The 21,480-nt window shown below is 33.6% G+C and overlaps 1 protein-coding gene across 1 annotated transcript in view; it reads left to right on the forward strand.

Moving 5' to 3' along the window:
* The window catches only part of vipr1b (vasoactive intestinal peptide receptor 1b), a 71,638-nt gene extending 58,940 nt beyond the window's left edge, over positions 1-12,698 (forward strand). Inside the window, exons 10-13 of the mRNA XM_051098843.1 lie at positions 1,802-1,893; positions 5,725-5,854; positions 8,071-8,112; positions 10,638-12,698. Of these exons, the coding sequence (XP_050954800.1) occupies positions 1,802-1,893; positions 5,725-5,854; positions 8,071-8,112; positions 10,638-10,832 (459 nt within the window). The 3' untranslated portion in view covers positions 10,833-12,698. The remainder of the gene's footprint in view (positions 1-1,801; positions 1,894-5,724; positions 5,855-8,070; positions 8,113-10,637) is intronic.
* Positions 12,699-21,480: the final 8,782 nt, after the last annotated feature.

The following is a 21,480-nucleotide window of genomic DNA, read 5'->3' on the forward strand; positions in this document are numbered from 1 at the left end:
GTTTTTTATTATATTTATAAAATAAAATTAGTTATCTTTAGATCATTACATATTATAATTTTTAATTTTATATTTTGTATCTATATCTATATCTATACAAACACATACACACAAAAATTACATATTATATATTTAGTGCTTTCCTTTAATTCATTCTTTATGTAAATAATATTTTTTAAATAATATATATTATTTTATATAAAATCATTTAATATTTTTCTATATATATGTTTTTTTGGTACTTTAGTATATTTTAATTTTATATAAATAATATTTTTATTTTAAATAAAAAGTATTTTATATTTTTTCTAAATATATTTATATTTTTCATACTTTAGTATATTTTATATTTTATTATATATAGTGTTTGTTTTATATTATAATTTTATATTTTTATTATAATAAAAATAAATTTTAGATATTTTTAGATTATATATCAATTTTAATTGTATATATTGTTAGTGCATATTTCATATATTATATATTATTGTTTTTCGGTATATTTTAATATGTTTTTATTCTTTCGTATTTTATATATTGTGTAAGAATTATGTAAAATAATAATATATTTGACATATATATTGTCTGCATTTGCTTTCCAATATCTGTCTGTCTATCTTTCTATCACACTTTAGTATATTTTAATTTTATGTAAATAATATACTTTTAAAAATGAAAAAATATTTTATATAAAAAGCATTTTTTTATATATATATATTTATATTTTTCATACTTTAGTATATTAATTTTATATTTTAATATACATTTAGTGTGTTTTATTTATTATAGTCAAAAATAAATTAGTTATTTTTAGACTATATATCAATTTTAATTGTATATGTTGTTAGTGCACATTTTATATAATTTTGTTTTTCTGTATTTTTTAATACATTTTTATTCTTTCTTATTTTGTATATTTGTAGTGCTTTCTCCTTTTTTATTGATCATTTAAAACAAATATTTTTATTCTTTAGTTTTTTTATGTCTATTATAGTATGCCTAATAATTATGTAAAATAATATATTTTATATTATATATTGTCTGATCTTTATTTATATTATATATTGTCTGATTTTCTGGGAAATGAAAATGCCATTTTCATGATCTTTACTAGGGCTGCTCAGACAACACAATATTATTAAATGCATATACATCTGTGAGCAAACTCCAAATAATTATTGTGAAAACAATCTATCATGAGTTATCATTTATACCCTTGCTTAGTGCGGAGTGTTAAGATGTCAGTAATACACAAACTTTTGACATATGTGCCAGGTGATGTTATCTCTCCAGGGATTTACATTATACATGAAATATCAATAACTGCTGAAAGGTGTGAAAAACACTCTTACAAGCTTTTCTTGCCTTTCTGTTGAGAGATTTAAGGGAAAGAGAAATGGCTTGAGAAAGAATGACAAAATCTGTCACTCCAGCCAAATGGTGTCTGGGATTTGCAACTTAAGACTGGAAAACTGAATCACTACTTGTCTTCCCCCCGACTCATACATGCTTATTGCACAGTTAGTGCTTGTTTTTGCTAGTCAGTAAGTAAACAGTTTTAACATCTTGTCTACTTAGAGTTAATGTTGTCTGTCTTGCTCCCGTCTTTTAAGGAGACAGTTTTATTCTGTACTTTTGCTAATAGACGCCAGTCCCTGCTTACTCTGAGACATAAACACTGTGCTTAGGAACTATTGACTTTATGACCCCTCAGTGATTTTAGTAATTTGTGCTGAATCATGACATTGAAGCTCTTCAAACTAACAACACCCGCTATTTTGTTGTTTGTCACCAACAACAGATGAACTTTATCCTCTTCATTTGTATCATTCGGATACTGCGGCAGAAGATCAACTGTCCTGACATTGGGAGAAATGAGTCAAACCAATATTCGTAAGTATTCAGGCCCCACTCAAAAATGATATTTGCATTCAAATAACATTACAAGGACAGTTCACCCAAAAGTCATTAATTATTCACCCTCATGTCGTTTCAAACCCGTAAGACTTTCGTTCATCTTCTCAACACAAATTAAGATATTTTTGATGAAGTCCAAGAGCTTTCTGACCCTGCATAGACAGTAACGCAACTGACAACTGAAGGCTCAGAAATGAAGTTTAAAATAGTCCACATGACGTCAGTTGTTCAATCATAATTTTATAAAGCTGTGAGAATGACGCACAAAGAAAACAAAAATAACTTTATCCAACAATTTCGATATGAGGGTGAATAATTAATGACAGAATTTTCATTTTTGGGTGAACTATTCCTTTAACTCTGTAATTTGATTTCTTTAATCTCCTCACCCCGCTGAGAGGACCAGCATGAAATTTAAAGGCACAGTTCACACAAAAATGACAATTCTGTCATCATTTGCTCATCCTCATGTCATTCTGAACTCTTATGACTAACTCTCTTCTGTGCAGCATTAAATGAGATTTTACCCTTTTATATGAGATGTTACCCTAGTGCAAGACATCTTGACAAATGTGAATAAGATTTAAGAACTGCAGCAAAGGAGATTACCTGTGAATGTAATACAGACTTAAATTTCTTAAAATATCTTTTTCTTACTCTAAGCTATTCAAATGACTTCATATGACTACTTTTAGCATTCTTTTTGAAGTTTACATTAATTGTAATTACATGGAAAAAATAGCAAGCGCATTATTTTCAGTGAGTGTCTATCATGGATGAATGAAAGTGATTACGGCTGAATTTAAATTTTTGGGTGAACTGTACCTTTAACCAGTTTGGACCAGCATTTAAGTGGGTAGTTCACCCAAAAATGAAAATTCAGTCATTAATTACTCACCCTCCCGTCGTTTCAAACCCGTAAGACCTTTGTTCATTTTGGAACACAAATTCTTGACATTTTTTAAGAAATCCAAGAGCTTTCTGACCCTACATAGACAGCAACGCAACTGACACGTTTAAGGTGCAGAAAGGTATAAGTCATTACTTTTGTATTCTTTGCACACAAAAAGTATTTTTGTAGCTTCGGAACATTACGGTTGAAACACCGATGTCACATGGATAGGATCGAAATGAAATTGCAATCGCGATTAAAGGAGAAGTCCACTTCCAGAACAACAATTTACAAATAATTTACTCACCCCCTTGTCATCCAAGATGTTCATGTCTTTTTGTCTTCAGTTGTATTATGGTTTTTGAGGAAAACATTTCAGGATTTTTCTTCATGTAATGGAATCAATTGTGCCCCCAATTTTGAACTTACAAAATGTAGTTTAAATGCAGCTTCAAAGGGCTCTAAACGATCCCAGCCGAGGAAGAAGGGTATTATCTAGCGAAACGATCTGTGATTTTTGTCGAAAAAAAAAAAAAAACGGCTTGCGTAGCACAGGCTCTCGGATGCGCGTCCACAGGTGATTCTTGAACAATTTGTTCATTTTGAATGAATCTTTAATGTGACTCACGAAGAACGAGTCGTCTCTGGGAGTGATTCGTTCAATCATGCATGCACAACATCCTATTAGGTTCTGTACTGGAATTAATTCACCTGTTTCGAGTCTTCAGGTTTTTCGAGTCGTTTGTTCATCTTATGGAGCTGTCACGTGATGCTGATTTTGCTAAAATGAACAAAATGACTTAAAAAAAGATTCATTCTTTTTGCTGAACAAGACTCAAAGGTCCGAGTCGATAAAATGATCTGAACTTCCCATCACTACTACGAATCATGTCTAAGTTCATCGTCTGTGTACTCCGGCTAAAAAAGGGTAGAGTATGGCGAAAAACCCCATCTTATTTTCTCCTACAACATCAGAATCATCCGACATCTTTATACCTTTTTGTTTGTAAACAGCGTTTGACTTACTTGCACTTTCTTAGTCTTTGCGCGTTCGCTTTGTTAACACTGGGTCTGTAGTTCCACCTACATTCGGTGTGACCTTTCAACATGATTCAAAAGTACGTAGCATCATGAACGTGCATGCCAGAACCTGGACTACATTACCTTTTTTTGCTTAAAAAGTATACACGTTTTTATTTTCCGAAAAAAAATGACCGATCGTTTCGCTAGATAAGACCCTTCTTCCTCAGCTGGGATCATTTAGAGCCCTTTGAAGCTGCATTTAAACTACATTTTGGAAGTTCAAAATTGGGGGCACAACTGAAGTCCATTATATGGAGAAAAATCCTGAAATGTTTTCCTTAAAAAGCATAATTTCTTTACGATTGAAGACAGAAAGACATGAACATCTTGGATGACAAGGGGGTGAGTAAATTATCTGTGAATTGTTGTTCTGGAAGCGGACTTCTCCTTTAAGCAAAAGATGCGATTGTCAGGGAAGCATCGTTCTGTGATCAGTAGTAAATCTCCATCTGAAGGCTGGAGGGCGCTCTCGTGCAGAATCTCCAAATACGCCTGAAGAAGAAACCCAGAAAATCACAATCGCTGCAGCTGAATATACATAAGATTTAACTGTTTTCACTAATTAAACGTGACTAGTAAACACACAACTGCAACAACACATGGTTTATCTGAGTTGTTCTTATTATAATTTTCTTCATAATAACATATATAATAATGCACTGCCTTTATCACTGCTTAAAATACTATGAAATATATTGCATGCCTTATTCTGTGTAACACATCATCTCACACTCAAATGACGTGAATTTGGAGTAAAAACATTTTATTAAATGTGGTATTTTCACATGCTTTCAGATGTAGCAGCATTTACTACACCGAGTCATAGTTCACTGAGAAGCTATGCAAACAGCTGTCATTATCGCAGAACGATTTCTTCGATTTTGATTATCACACGATTAAACCGTCTGCAATAATGAACGCTATATAGCGTAGCTGGTCAGTAAACTACGGCTCTGTGTAGTAAATGCTGCTACATCTGAAAGCACGTGCTGGAGATTTACTGCTGATTACAAAACCGGGTTTACTGATAAAATGCGAATGACAGTTGCCATCAATTAATCGTGCAGCCCTACACATGGACTATTTTAACAATGTCCTTACTACCTTTTTGGGCCTTAAATGTGTCAGTTGCGTTGCTGTCTATGCAGGGTTAGAAAACTCTCGGATTTTATCAAAAATATCTTAATTTGTGTTCTGAAGATGAACGAAGGTTCGGGTTTGGAACGACATGAGGGTGAGTAATTAATGACAGAATTTTAGGTGAACTGTCCCTTTAAAGCTAGTAAGTGCTGGTCTGGTAGACCAGTCTGCGGCTAACCAGCAAAAACATCAGAACGCAAAACCAATGTTGTTGGTTAAGATAGTTATGAAGTCTGACAGAGACACCAACTTCTGCTGCAGACCAACTATTCTGATCTTTTAGGTAGGATGAGGACTGGAGGTACATGAGAAACATTTTAGCTTATGTAATCTTAACATGGGCATAAAATATGGGGATATTTTAGCTGGCCTCTCCAGCAGCGAGCGAGAACCCACTGCACTGCAATCTCATCATCTAAAATGTCACTGGCTCTCTCCGCCCCTGTTCGGATGATTTAATGTCCTTTGTCCTTAAGTAGCTCTCCGCTGTGCGGTTCGCACAAAACAAGACTCAATTCTTAAGCACCTGCAATTTTCTACCCGGCATCACTAATGTTGTTATTCCAGTAATATGCTTTTTGATATCACCTGGTAATAATATCATTCGCAGCCCTGCACTGTGTGCAGGTTATGAATGACGGGAAAGTATCCCATAAAGCTATTTCTGTTTTTTTCCTTCTTCTTTTCTCTAGGAGGCTGGCAAAATCCACACTTTTGTTGATTCCACTCTTTGGGATAAACTTCATCATATTCGCTTTCATTCCTGAGAACATCAAAACGGAGCTAAGGCTTGTGTTTGACCTCATTCTCGGGTCATTTCAGGTACGTGTGAGGATTTAATCACTCAAACTAGCTGTGAAAACAAAAAGCTGAGCCCGAATATCAAGTCGCCAGTGACAGGAAATGCTCTCAGGCTAATCGTAGCACTGTTGTTCAGATAGCAGAATAGTTTAATGATGTCTGGTAGAACTGCTCAAGGCTCCTCAGACAGTCTCCATAGAGAATCTCCGTCTCATACACTTTAGCTATTGGCCATTGTTTTTTTTTTTAGTGGCATAATTGGGTGTTTCTTCAACTGTGGCCACTTTTGCCCTATGGATGTTTAGAAAATAAACTCTTATAAACACTTTTCACATTCTCACTAGTTTATTTAATTTCATTTAAAGGGATAGGTCAGCCAGAAATTAAAATTCAGTCAATAATTAGACACCCTCATGTCGTTCCAAACCCGTAAGACCTTTTGATGAAATCCGAGAGCTTTTTTGACGCTGCATAGACAGCAACGCAACTGACGCAATGAAGGACATTGATAAAATAGTCCATGTGACATCAGTAGTTCAGCCTTAATATTATGAAGCTACGAGGATACTTTTTGTGCACAAGTCACTATTTTCTCGGATTTCCTCAAAAATATCAGATAAACAAAGGTCTTATGGATTTTGAACAACATAAGGGTGAGTAATTAATGACAGAATTTTAAATTTTGGGTGAACTATCCCTTTAAGGTCACTGACATTTCCACCACTTTGCAAATGATATATTGTGTTTAAGGGGAGACACTGCGGGCAAAAACACTTTTTTTCATGCACCTGTCAAGTTTGAGATTTTGGGCTTTCTGATTTTTCATAGTGTTTTTTCACAGTGACTAGTGGAAAGAAAACATTCTTTTATAGCACTTTATGTATTTGTGTCAATATTGATTTCAATTACAATACATATTTTTAAAGGCCATTTTCTCAAAATAAGCTTTTTCTCCTACACTGAGCAATAAATCTCCACTTCAGTAGCACTTACACACACCAAAGTTTACATTTTTATTCCTGTCTATATCCTGAAGGTTTTTACAAAGTGATGTGTTCATATATAATTTGCTTGATCATATACAACATTTTATTCCCCCCCAAAAAAGTGAAAATGTATTCTTTTCTGTCTGTTCTAAGTATTCTCTGAATTATGGCATGACAAAAATGAGATACCCAAAATTCCCTCTGTAAAAACTTTTGGCTCTTATGTCAAAAAAATTTAAATAAACAAGAATTTTGAAACTGACTTAATCCAGTGTTTACATTTTTGTACTAGAAGTTTAAGCAAATTTGCACATATTTCATTAAATAATGCCTTATTTGCATATTTAAACCTAACATTTGAGAAAACTTGTAATACAAAAAAATATTTGCAATTATCAATGTAATGTAATTAATCAACTTGGTAAGTAAAGTGAAAACTATTAGTAATTTTTTTTTTTACCCTATTCAACTGCAGTGTCTTGCCTTAAAGGCATTCTGTGTGGGAAATTGGTGAAAAATTAAATTTAATTAATTTTTTTTTTTTTTCATTAAATGGCATGGAAAAGACAGTTAATGTTAGTTAATGCAATAAATTTAATAAACAATTAATTTTAGCTTATAAAAATAATGTAGTTAACTAATGTTAACAAATTGAACCTTACTGTAAAAAGTTACCAATTTTTATTTTATAAAAATTTATTTCTTCTCATTAGATAAATACATTAACTTTATTAGCATTAAAAAACAGTTGCCACAACTGTAGTCAGAAAGTCATTTTGAATATGTATTACAGTTAACATTTTAATAATTTATTATTAAATTACTTATGAAAAAACATTTCCTATATCTTAATATCAACATGCTAGGTCTAGGGGGAAGATTAAAACAATAAAATCTTTTTTAAAACAAAAACAACAAAAAAGGCATGGTAGAAAGTTTTCAAGACAGTTTTAAACATGACCTTCATATGACAAAAAAAAAAATCTGTTTTAATAAAAATAAGCTCTTGGGATCAGAAAAAGTGCCCCAATTCTATCTTTCTTATACAGAGCCACCAGAATGACTGGCATGAATTCAGGAAGGGTTTGCCCCTGTTAGTTAAATATATTTAAATCAGCCACAGGACTCACCAACCCATATTTTTATGCCACAGTCATATTAGACAGTCTGGTTGGAATCTCTAGATATTTAGCACATTGTCATTCCCATATGTACAGTGATATACGATTTTGCTTTCACTTGTTTTAACAGGGTTTTGTGGTTGCTGTCCTCTACTGTTTCCTGAATGGAGAGGTAAGACACGCATGAATGGATAGACAATCTTTAGGAGCACTCAGTCACAACTGATCAGAAGCCACTTCTTATATTGAAGTTTCATTCAATTTCTCTAGCTAAAAGCTAAGGTCTTGGAAGCCTGTAATTGGCTTAGATTCTGCTAGCTAACACAGGCTGCAAATAGCTCTAGACATATGGGCAGAGGAGGCCTATTACTTTTGATATATGCTGTGATGTTCACAGCGTCTTAGGCTTATTTGCTTGCTCAGATTAAATAAAAGGGTCACAGGTGCAGACTTTATTCCAGGTGCATTCAAATAATTTTACATGTTTTTGCCCCACAGATGAACATTTCTGTGTGTAAAATGACCCTGTTTTACCATAAAAACAACCCAGGCTCACTGGAAATAAGTGATTAGATTTGTGCAAAACCTGAAATACATATCACTGCACTTTTAAGGTGAACACTAGAGGCAACAAATTCCTTTTCATGCAAATTATAATTACAGTGATGGATTACTGATTCAAAAAGACTTATTTTCACAGTTTCTTGCACAAGGTCAAACGTTTACATACACCTTGCAAAATTTTACCAAAATAAGAGCGATCATACAAAATGCATGTATATTTTTATTTTCTTAGGGTTTTTTTCACTGATTTCTTAAAGTGACAACATACAAACTCCCTAAAATAAAAAAAAAATAAATAAATAAATAAATAAAACAGACTTTTTTACATGCACACAACAGAAAATTGTGCCCTTGAGAAACTACTCACATACGCATGGGAATTTTTTGCATGCTTATGAATTAGAATTTCTATTTGCTCAAAATGTGGCTTTTTTTATTGTATTATCTCTAATATCAAGGCATAATGTCCAATTTAAGACATCATCTGCGGCGGCGCAGAAACCATGAGACGAAATAGGCTGATGACATAAAATTTGCCAAGTTCAAGGGTCTATAAAAAAAAGACTGTAAAAGTGTTTAAAATTTGGCTTTCATTAGGGAAATATGCTGTATTTCAAAGCCTTAGGTTCCTTTAACGCATACTTTGACCAAGGCCAAGAAACCACACCGCGAAATGAGCTGATGGCACAATAGGTGGCTCAGTGTACATTGTCCAATATGCTAAGTTTAATGGTTTCTCGTGCGCACATAAAATGTGTATATATATATATATAGATATTTATTTATTTATTATTTTTAAGATCCTTGAGGCTATGTAATACAGTGCTACGAATATTTTGAGAAGAAACCCAAAATGCTTATAACCTGTATTTTGCATAAATATAGTCCACAAGAGAAAATATTGTTTTTTTATGTATTTATAAAAATGACTCCGTTTAAAAGTTTACATACACTTGATTCTTAATACTGTGTTGTTACCTGAATGATCCACAGCTGTTTGTATTTTTTTTTTGGTTTGTTTTTTCTGGTGATAGTTGTTCATGATTCCCTTGTTTGTCCTGAACAGTTAAACTGCCCGCTGTTCTTCAAAAAAAAATCCTTAAGGTCCCACAAATTTTTCAGCATTTTTTTGTATTTGAACCCTTTCCAACAATGACTGTATGATTTTGAGATCCATCTTTTCACACAGAGGGACTCATATGCAACTATCTTAGAAGGTTCAGATGCTCACTGATGCTTCAGAAGGAAACACGATGCATTAAGAGCCGGTGGGTGAAAACTTTTTGAATTTGAAGATCAGGGTAAATTTAACTGATTTTGTCTTCTGGGAAACATGTAAGTATCTTCTGTAGCTTCTGAACAGCAGTAATAAATAAATATAGGCAAAATAAGAAAAATGTACACATCTTTATTCTTTTCAAAAGTTTACACCCCCGATTACATCGTGTTTCCTTCTGAAACATCATTGAGCATTTGAACCTTCTGTAATAGTTGCATATGAGTCCCTCAGTTGTCGTCAGTGTGAAAAGATGGATCTCAAAATCATACAGTTATTGTTGGAAAGGGTTCAAATACACAAAAATGCTGAAAAACCAAAGAATTTGTGGGACCTTAAGGATTTTTCTGAAGAACAGCAGACAGTTTAACTGTTCAGGACAAACAAGGGACTCACAAAGAAAAAAAAAAAACAGCTGTGGATCATTCAGGTAACAACACAGTATTAAGAATCAAGTGTATATAAACTTTTGAACAGGGTCATTTTTATAAATTTAACTAATTAATTTTCTCTTGTGGACTATATGTAAATATCAGGTCAGTACTAAACAAAAAATAACATGCATTTTGTATGATCCCTCTTAGTTTGGTAAAATAATTAACATTAATTGCAGATTTTGCAAGGTGTATGTAAACTTTTGACCTCAACTGTACATTCCTATCTCAAAACATTTTTACCATAGAGCATATGGTAACACATTTTGATGTTTGCATTGCATAAGCAACTCCATATGGCTTTTCTGATTCTGTAAACTTGCTCAGTAGCTCACCCGGTACATCACTGCACTTACAATGTAGTGCCATCAAAACTACTAGACTATTAAATCACCAATTAATTAGATCTTGTCCATCTCTCAGGTCCAAGCTGAGATCAAGAGAAAATGGAGGCGATGGCACCTCGAAAGGTTTCTGGGTCCTGACACCAAATACCAGCACCCGTCCATGAGCAGCAACGGCAACAATTTTAGCACGCAGATCTCCATGCTGACCCGCTGCAGCCCTAAAACTCGCCGTACATCCGTGTGTCAAGACGAGACGTCCATCACAGTCTAACTCGGCATCTACAATGATGCGGTACCGTCGATATGAGGATGTTCAGGACGTGCTCGTGAAATTCAGTTCTGAATTTCAGACTGTACTATAATTTTTTTTGGAGAGATGAGCTACTAAACGTTACATTTGCTGAACATTTGATGCCATAGGAGTCGTTTACGAGGTTCTTGTATGAAAAACTCAATAGCGGACAGGCACAAATCATCATCTGCAACACATAAAACCTGTAAATAAAACCACAGTGATCTTCTGGGGAGCAGCGAGATTGTAGTTTCGCCGACTCGGCTCTGCAGGGACAAAAGCAACAGCATCATCAAAAATGACTGATGATACGCTGTAGGAAAAAAGAGGTTAGAGAATCTTTGCCTGGACTGCTCTTACATATTTTGCTTATGAGGTAAGTCAAAACAAAAAAAGAGAAACAAAAAGGCTACCAAAAGTGGATTGTTGAATATCCAATATATGGAGATACACTGTAGAGACCAAATGTGATGTTTCTTCGAAACATGTTGTTCATATTCTTTTTTTTTTTTTTTGAAAGATGTTTTCAGACCTCTGTGTGTGTGCGTGCGTAATTAAGCACGTTTGGAAGCCGAATGCCCTTCTCTGCACTATCATTCCAGATCAATCATCCCAGCGGTGTCAACATTCAGTTTGCATGCTTGTTTGAGTGTCATTGTGCCATGACTTGATGGTTTTATGGTCTAATGTCAAATTCTTTTGTGCGAAGAACAAACTATTAATTGTGAGATCAACCACGACAATAACGGCGCAGTTGGAGCTTGATATAACTGTTGTAGACTTTGACAATGCTTATTATTTATCTTAAAGAATAACACACATCAACCAATTTACGCTTAACAATGGAAGTGGTACTTATGTGCATTGTAAGTCTTAAACTTTGTGACCTTTTTCTTCATCGTTTGGTTTCAGTGGTAACTTGCAGTGCTTGTTCAACTAGAAAGATTTTCCTGTTTATGTACAAGCTAAAGGAAAACGAAAAAGCAGGCCGCCCTGTCACACCGATGTTCTTGTCTCGCAGTTTTACTCATCGAGATGGACTTGCAGCCAGATCAGGGCTTGTGAAGTCGTGGAAAGCGACTCGAACTGGGTCAGCGCCACATAAAGGTAGTTGAGTCTAGATTGTGGTTTCTATTTCCACTGGAGTGTAAAATAATCATGTACAGTCACATCTGATAGAATATATAAAGGGAATGTACAGCAAATTCATTTTAATCTTACAGCTGGGATGTTTTGAAAAAGTTATAGTAATATATTTAACAAAAAAAAAGAATTTAAAGCCTCAAATCACTGCCCGACATTGTCCAATGACATTTTTTATTTTAAATATGTGATTAGCCAGTTTACCTCTAATCTCTACCACAATAAAGAATGTATATTCTTATAAAAAATGTTGTAATTTTCAAAATATAAAGATCAAATATTGCTTTGAGTTAGTTAGCAGTGTACTTTGTGAACTTCATATAAAAGCATATAGGAAAAGGTGCCTATTTTAATATTTTTTAAGTTGCGCTGTATAGGAACGATGTGCTATTGTTGTATATTAATGTGGGTGAAACGTAATATATAAGTGCACAGCAGAAGAACTGGATGTTGTGTATATTATCTGTATCTGTGCTGTGAAAGTAATATTTGTCCGCATGCTACACAGGTGACATACGGTACATTTTAAGTAATAAATTCACAAGAAGCATGACCCAAATTCTTTACAGTCATGTGTACACGTGAATATTTTTGTATCTACATTTACATGGTGTATTTTTGTAACATTTGGGACCATTTTCCATTGTTGTTTGAATGTTCACGATCAACGGTTTTAAATAAACAACCTGAGCTGTACATTTACACTGCTCAGAAATATTAATTATAAAAGAACTGACACTCTCCCATCAAATCCTTTCTATTTCCCATCTGCTTTCAAGAAAACCCAAGAATAAGCCCTGTGTCACAGTCCTTTTTCCCCCCAGAGAGACTGAGCTAAATAATTTATATGCTGTGTAAATTTCACTCTACTAAAATACACAGCTTCCCCTCCGAGCCTGTCAAATCCCAGACTTACTTTGAAGAACCGTTCTGCTTTTGCCTTCTGGTAAGCACTGAATGAAATTAAGGGCATAGAAGCAAATGCTAACAACAAAACACATTTTTCTACTTTTAAGGCTTTTGTTTAATTGCCTAGAAAATTGCAGCCATCCATTGTGTCAACTCAGTGTCGATCCTGCAGGAAACAGGATGTTTTTTTTTATCTACTGAGGTTTCTCTATTGTCCCTGCCGTTCAGCAAAACATGCGAAATCAACCAACATAAACATGTTAATGCAGGTTATGACATGCACTTCAAAATCTTTCAAAGATGTCAAATCTGGAGACCACAGGTCTTCAAAAACAATGCTAAAAGCAAATAAGAAAATGCCACCAACTTAATTAAACAGGCTTTTAAAAGAGAGAAGACAATTTCAATATCTTTTGTTATTAATGTCAAAGGTATAGCATCCAGTCAAACTGAATATTATATTTCACCACAAGTTGCATGGTAGTAAAATTCTAGTGTTTATTACTAGATTTTAATTCACTGACTTTAATTAATGAAGTAATTTTATTTTTATCTAATATTAAATTAATTTTAAAAAAGCACATTGCAATGATTTGCTTTTTATTTGATCGTTTTTAAAGATTTTACAAAAACAAAAAAATAAAAACAACAACAATAAATTCACATTGCAATGATTTGTTTTTATTTTATCTTTGTCTAAGATTTTTAATCTTAACATATGGAAACACATTATTAAAGTATTTATTAATTTATTTTATTCAATATAGAAATTAATATATACATTAATTTAAATAAATTACTAAAATTAAAAATACATTTATGGTAATAAAATACAAATGTTATTAGTTTTCAAACTAATAACATTATTCAAGTTATGGTTACATATAATTTTATAAATGTACAATATTTTAATAATAATGTAAGATAAGATTAATCTTATAAAATAGAATTTAAAATATAAAGTAAATAAAATTTACTTTAATAAATGAATACGTTTATTTTTAACATATTTATTTAATAAAAAATCATAAATTCACACTGCAGTGATTTATTTTATTTTTAATTTTTATTAATTGTTTTAACTTTGTTTTGGAAAATGTTATTAAAAAGCATTTATTAATTGATTTTATTTAATATATAATACTTAATACATAAGTTAATTTAAATAAATTAATTTTTTTTTTAAATATCCAAATTAATTCATGGTAATAAAATACAAATTATTAATAATTATTTAATTAAATAAGTTTTCAAACTAATAACATTGTTTAAATAAAATAATTTTTCATTTTGTATAATAATGTACAATATTTTAATATTAATGTAAGATAAGTTTAATCTTATAAAATAGAATTTAAAGTAAATAAAATTAACTGATAAATGACTGTTTTTAACTGATATTAAATTAATAAAAATTAATAAATTCACATTGCAGTTTTTTATTTTTTTTATTTTATCTGTTCAAGAGTTTTAGTCTTAACATATGGAAAATGCTAATAACAATTATTTTTAATTGATTTAATTTAATATATAAATTAATAAAAAAAATAAACTAATTTAATATATAAATTATAAAATAATAAAAATAATTAATTAAATAATTCTCCAAACTAATACAATTTTTACAATTGTAGTTATATATTATTGTTTTTTTCTTAAATAATGTACAATATTTTAAAGGGGTCATCGGATGCAAAGTTCACTTTTTCATGTTGTTTAAACATTAATGTGTGTTGGCAGTGTATGTACACAAACATTATAGTTGGACTATAATTTTTCCCCAGGGAAAAAATTGTTATTTGTGACATACATTGTATGCATCAAAATTTGTGATTTTTCTATACTGCCAAAAATCATTAGGATATTAAGTAAAGATCATGTTCCATAAAGATATTTTGTAAATTTTTAATTAGTAATATCATTGCTTAGAACTTAATTTGGACAAAAGGCGATTATCTCAATATTTTGATGTTTTTGCACCCTCACATTCCAGATTTTCAAATACTTCTTGGCCAAATATTGTTGGTCATATCCTAACAAACCAGACATCAGTGAAAAGCTTATTTATTCGTCTTTCAGATGATGTATGAATCTCAGTTGACCCTTATGACTGCTTTTGTGGTCCAGGGTTAGAGACTCAAGCAAAAAAACAAAAAGCAAAAGTCAAAGTTGTATTAAACTTAAATTAAGCTATCATCAGGAAATACATTTCAGCTCTTTAACATGTCATTTGATCACTGTGCTTTCTGTTAGTGAATCCAATTAAAGTCACACCATAATGTGGCCACATTATGACACACATACAGTCATCAGCAGGGGTCTGACGTCAAAGAACCATTACCAGTCATTTATCAGACACCGACTGAGAACATTATGACCTGCCAAAGTAAAACACATGAGAGATTCATTTTCTCTGTGCGTTTTCACCTCATTATTAGCTGGTCCTGTTTTCTACATGATCGTTCATCTAATATATCTCCTAATATCTTTCTAAGGCCTCCTGCTTCAGTTTAGGCATAAAAGCAGAGAAAACACCTGATAGATAATGTTATAGTCTCTGTAATTATTTAGATTTGAAAGAGACCAAATTCTGTTTAATTTTTTCCTGTTTAAATTTTTCTCAACTCCTTTTTAATGGTTACATTAAATTTTATTAATTAAAGAGCATGTCGAATTAATTAAATCATGAAACTTATACAATTTCACATTAATTTAATAAAGGTTTAAAAAAAAAAACACATGTTTAGGGCCCTATGAAATGTTTTATTTTTTTCTCACCATATTTTTCATTATCAAATTCTGTGTTTTAGCATGTCTAATTATTTTAACGCATACCTAATTTATTCAAACCTATTCTTAAAATAGCTTTATAAACGTTTTTTTACCCTCAGAAATTCTGTGTTGTGTATTTACAATGTTCTGGTTAGCAAATGAAGGCATAAAACATTAATTTATCTTTTAATTATTGAAAATTAAGCAATCTTTTTTTGGCAAACAAAGGGGAACTTAATATTAAAATTAAAATATGGAAGAAATGTTGTGTGATTATACCCTAGAAAATAATGTTTGTTTCATTTTAGCAGTTGTGGTAATAGTACTAATATATATCTGGCACAATTTTTTCAAGTTAAACAGACTTTTATTTTGACGGGTCACCGTGTCTACCTTTACAGTTCTGTGTGTATATGATCAAATGCTCATGAATTGACTCTCAGCAGATATTGTTTATGTATTCATGTCCTCATTTAGTGAGACAACAGACGCTGAAATCACCATGAGTGTTGCGCGCTTCTGTGTGTGTAGTAAACAAAACCGCTCGTCTGCTCCATTCATTAAAACAGACACACAGAACATGCAGGTTTCACATTTAAATGTTATTTTTGCAGCTTAATATTTACAGATACTAGTCCATATTGCGGTTTGATTTAAGTGTAATGACCTACTTTTGATTAACACATTCATACTTTGACAAATTCCGTGACATTCCATGTTATGTAGTAAATTCTGTTTTTATGACTGGATTCTGCGCTTCCGCCCACGTTTCATACGGAAAAACATGGAAATCATAGGGCTCTACTAATACAAGTCTTGGGTGTCCCCAGAAAGTGCCTGTGACGTTTCAGCTCAAAATACTCCACAGATCATTTATTATATCATTTTGAAAACGCCTATTTTGAGTGGAAGCAGAAACACGCTGTTTTCGTGCATGTCTCTTTAAATGCAAATTAGCTGATGCTCCCCGCCCCCTTTTCCAGAATAGGGCTGTGTCCTTACTGCTTGTACCTCAGATACGCCACTAAAACACATCTGTTTGGTTTTGACTGTCAAGTCTATCGTGCTGAAATCATGCATTTTAAAGCCATATCAGTTTAAAATTCTGATATAGGGTTTTCTGAGCACACACATCTGAAGCACACACCAGAAAGTGTCTGTCACACAGCAAGTTCTCTTTCATGTCTCATTGTGCTTAAACTGTCAAATACACACAAGTTTATGTTATAAACACACGAGTTACAAAAAAAGTTGGTTATGTCTGTAAAGGCGAACATCTAGGAAAGAAATTGCAGTAAATAAATCAATAAATCCACTGCTCTGTTGTCTTCTGCCCTTTCTAGGTCATGGTGAGAGTAAAATCCCAGTGACTTTTTCTGTTTTTACAAGCTTGCAGAAAGGCTTAAAAAGAAAAAAATACTGGGTTGTTCTTGTTCACATTTTCTGGGTTGGTAGATGCAGAAAAAGTCTGAATTTCATGATATGTCACCTTTAAAGGAATAGTTCACCCATAAATAAAAATCCACTCACCCTTAGGCAATATAAGAGTCTGTTTGTTTCTTCATCAGAACAGATTTGGAGAAATTTAGCATTGCATCACTTGTTCACCAGTGGATCTTCTGCAGTGAATGGGTGCCGTCAAAATGAGAGTCCAAACAACTGATGAAAACAAAAATAATCCACAAGTAAACCACATGACTCCAGTCAACAAATTCATGTGTTGTGACTTATCTACATAAACGTATCTACAACTTGGATGGCCTGGGGATGAATACATTTGCAGCAAATTTTCCTTTTTTTTTGTATACTATTTCTGCAAACTTTAAATGCAATGACATGAACATACCAGGAAATGTCTTACTCATATATTTTACTCATTCATTTTGAATTTTATTACAATAAGCCTCAAAACCTGGCACCTACTTTACTGAAATGACGTGAAAATACCAGGAAATATGTTAATGTTTCTTGAAAATATATTTTACTCATTCGTTTTGAATTTTATTAAAATAAGCCTCAAAACCTGGCACCTGCTTCACTGAATTTAAGTGTAATAAGAACAGTCTGTGCCTGCATTTTCATTTCTAATGCGTTTTCTGTTCTATCACAGCGATTTAGTCCTCTTATCTGTGTTTTTGTTTTGAAGGGTTTACCGCTGCAGTCAGGGATCATCCATCTACTGAGGTCAGATTGTCCTGATAACTAAATACATGAAAAATAAAGCTGTCAGAATGCTCAAGAGGCAAAATATATTTCATCTGCCCCAGCCTCCCTTCAGCCTGATACCATGTAAGTTTCTCAGATATAAACCTTGAAAAGCAGTAACCTGAAAATTAGATATTTCTACCTGATCTAACCGTTTTGTTCACGTAACCTAAAGAATTCAGTGATGTTAATCTCTTGATGTTTAACATGCAAAAAGGTAATTAATAATGCCAATGACAAATACCTTATTCTACATGCCAATGAGCTCAGCTTAAATTTGTTAATGAAAGTGTTTTATAATAAAACACAAAGGATGGATGCTCTTTTGCTGCTTTTCACATCAGAACTGTTAACAGGTGCCAAGCCGCAGGCCACATTTCAGTATTCATGTCTACTGTTAAAAATTCATTTGCTAAAGTACCCATGGAGGTTCAGAACAAGCACTGTTCAACACGTTTCAAAGCTTTGAGCTGGACCAAACCTGCTTTAAGAATAGAAAATCTGTGCCATTGTATTGCTGGCTCAACCTGATATTGAAAGAAATAGCCTCTCCATGTGAAATCTAGTGGTTTCCATGCAGCAAAAGCATGACATGGTATAAGAAAGAACTTGATCTGGTAATTTTCTATCCCTTCAGTTTTGAGCCAGTCATTTAACCCTAGCAGACGTGACTGGAAACGACGACTAGAGCTCGACCTGTCAGACAGTATCTAATCAGAGAAAGCTTGACTTGCCTCAGGCTCCGTGGTGTTGATAAGATGCAGTCCCACACACACCTGAAATGGCATACAATGATCCCCCGGTGCCTTATTAGGACAAAACAGCAGCTTAAACTTTAAAGGAACTCTGCACAGCGATGTTTTAATCGTTTGCTGTTAAGTAAACATACACTAGACGGACGCCTATTTACTGTCGCGCAGCGTTTTGCCACTTCTCGCGCATGCGCGACGGGTTTTTAAGACCTTGCGTACAATATATTCGATTAAAAACGTTTTCATTCCGCATTTTAAAGGCAAATATGCGTTCAGTGTGAACACACGCCTTCTTGCTCTCTGTTGTGGCCTACTTTTTGTTTTTATGTAAAAATGCCTTTGACAGTCGCTCCGCGTTTCGTTGTTCGCGCATGCGCAATAGGTTAATAGGTTGAACGCTGCATATCGCGTTTTACTAACAAGTGAAGTGTGAACGAACATATTCTTACTTTCTACTGCCTACTTAGATTATTTTATGTGTAAACGTGCAATAGAGGGTTTTCACTTACGTCACGGTTTGGTCAGGTACCTGGCTGTGTGGCCATACTGAAATACTAGGATGTAAACAACAGCATGGCACGGTTAATGTACTACTAAACATGTTGTTCTGATTATTTATGCTGTCTAAACTGTCTAAAATATAGATAAGGACTTCAAGCAGGAAAGGGCGCAATTTTTTGACAAGCTAATGTTGATAGGTGGTAAAGATACGTACACCCTGGTGAAAAAACCAGCATATGCTGATAGGTATGTTTTGATGCTGGTTTATGCTGGTCCTTGACCAGCAACATGACCAGCATAAACCAGCAAAGGACCAGCTTAAACCAGCATCAAAACATACCTACCAGCATATGCTGGTTTTTTCACCAGGGCAAGCAGTATTAATTAAGATATTAGCCTAATATTTCACCTACCTGACCAGAAATGATAAGAACAAACACGAATGTTGTCAAGATTCTTGGCCTGGAAATCCTGGTTCAGTTTGGCCAACCACAAACGCCTTTTGTTCCTCAGAGAATTTTTTGCACTCCCTGGTGAAAAAAACAGCATATGCTGGTTAGGTAGGTTTTGATGCTGGTTTAAGCTGGTCCTTAGCTGGTTTATGCTGGTCCTTGACCAGCAACATGACCAGCATAAACCATCAAAGGACCAGCTTAAACCAGCTAAGGACCAGCATAAACCAGCAAAGGACCAGCTTAAACCAGCATCAAAACATACCTACCAGCATATGCTGTTTTTTTCACCAGGGCAAGCAGTATTAATTAAGACATTAGCCTAATATTTCACCTACCTGACCAGAAATGATAAGAACAAACACGAATGTTGTCAAGATTCTTGCCCTGGAAATCCTGGTTCAGTTTGGCCAACCACAAATGCCTTTTGTTCCTCAGAGAATTTTTTGCATTCCCTGGTTAATGAACTAGCAAAGGACCAGCTTAACCCAGCAAAGGACCAGCTTAAACCAGCATCAAAACATACCTACCAGCATATGCTGGTTTTTTCACCAGGGTTTTGAACTTTTGGCAGTGTGTTGTACTCCAAATGTTCCTGTTCCGACCGATTAGTACAGTCTAAAACATGACAATTGACCACTTTCAGCAGCAATTATCAGCAAAATATGCGAGTTTTGTTCGGGTCAGTGGCACAGTTTATGTTTAGTTCTGACAATATGGCCAACTGATGATGTGTCATAAAAACAGTCTATATGTAAAAATGCCTCTGGCAGTCCCTCTGCGTTTTGTTGTTGCGCATGCGCAGTGGATTAATTGGTTGAACGCTGCATCTCGCGTCAGTGTGAACGAACATGTTCTACTGCCTTTACTTTGATTTTAAATGTAGACATGCGCAATAGATGATGTATTGGCCACTGTACTAGCTGCGTCTTAAAAGGCGCACCATGTTGTTCATGTCGCCGTTCAACTTTCAAAAACAGCTTTAGCTTAGAGACCCTGAGTTCTATTCAGCGTTCTGTATGATAGTTCAGCTTGCTGATTCTTGTATAAGTCGTGTAATACTCCCCTCAGATGCTATTTAACCTGTGAACATGGGCTTTACTGTTCATCTTGGTTGAAATTGTGTGCTGGACCAATTATAAGCTTCAAAGCCTTCTTTCATACCTAAGAAACCATTGCACAGTGTAGGACTGTGTATATAATGAGTCAAGAAAATATTTGATTCATTTATATGCTATGCTGGCACTGTCCCTCAGCCATTCATTCACACAAAAGCTTTTTTTGGGATTTCACATCAATGTTTTGCTATTCAAAGCCAAGGTTGTGGTTCCAGACACATTTCAAAGTGAAAATTAATTGAAGTGAATTCATGCTGTGGGTGAATAGGAAGATGAGTCATACAGATCTGCATTACGTTTGCAGGAATCTGAATCATAACCAGCATTTGTTGTTTATTGTTCAGCTCATTGTTTTAAATGAATTTACTATATATAGTATATGATATATACATATATGCAACTGATTAGATGAGACTCTGTATTCCTAACTTAGCAAAGAGGTTCACATGTTGGCAGATGTATAAGTGTCATTGTAATTGTGTATGTGTAAGGCTTTGATTGTCATTTCCAGATGTTTGCCAGCTCTTCCCTGGATGTCCAACACATAAACCCACATATTAACTGTTGAGGCGCAACAATGCATGCAATTATCCTTGTTACAAAAGGTTTTGGTGCCAAAATTAATTTTAAAGCCAGATTGGATTACTACAGTATCATGAGGTTTTTCTGTGCTAGTGACACAATTACATAGAAAATTAGATCATGCAGTACTATACAATTAACATTTAATATGTTATACACTACCAGTCAAAAGTTTTTGAACAGTAAGATTTTT

Source organism: Labeo rohita, chromosome 24, assembly GCF_022985175.1.
Source record: "Labeo rohita strain BAU-BD-2019 chromosome 24, IGBB_LRoh.1.0, whole genome shotgun sequence".
NCBI classification, from domain to species: Eukaryota; Metazoa; Chordata; class Actinopteri; order Cypriniformes; family Cyprinidae; genus Labeo; species Labeo rohita.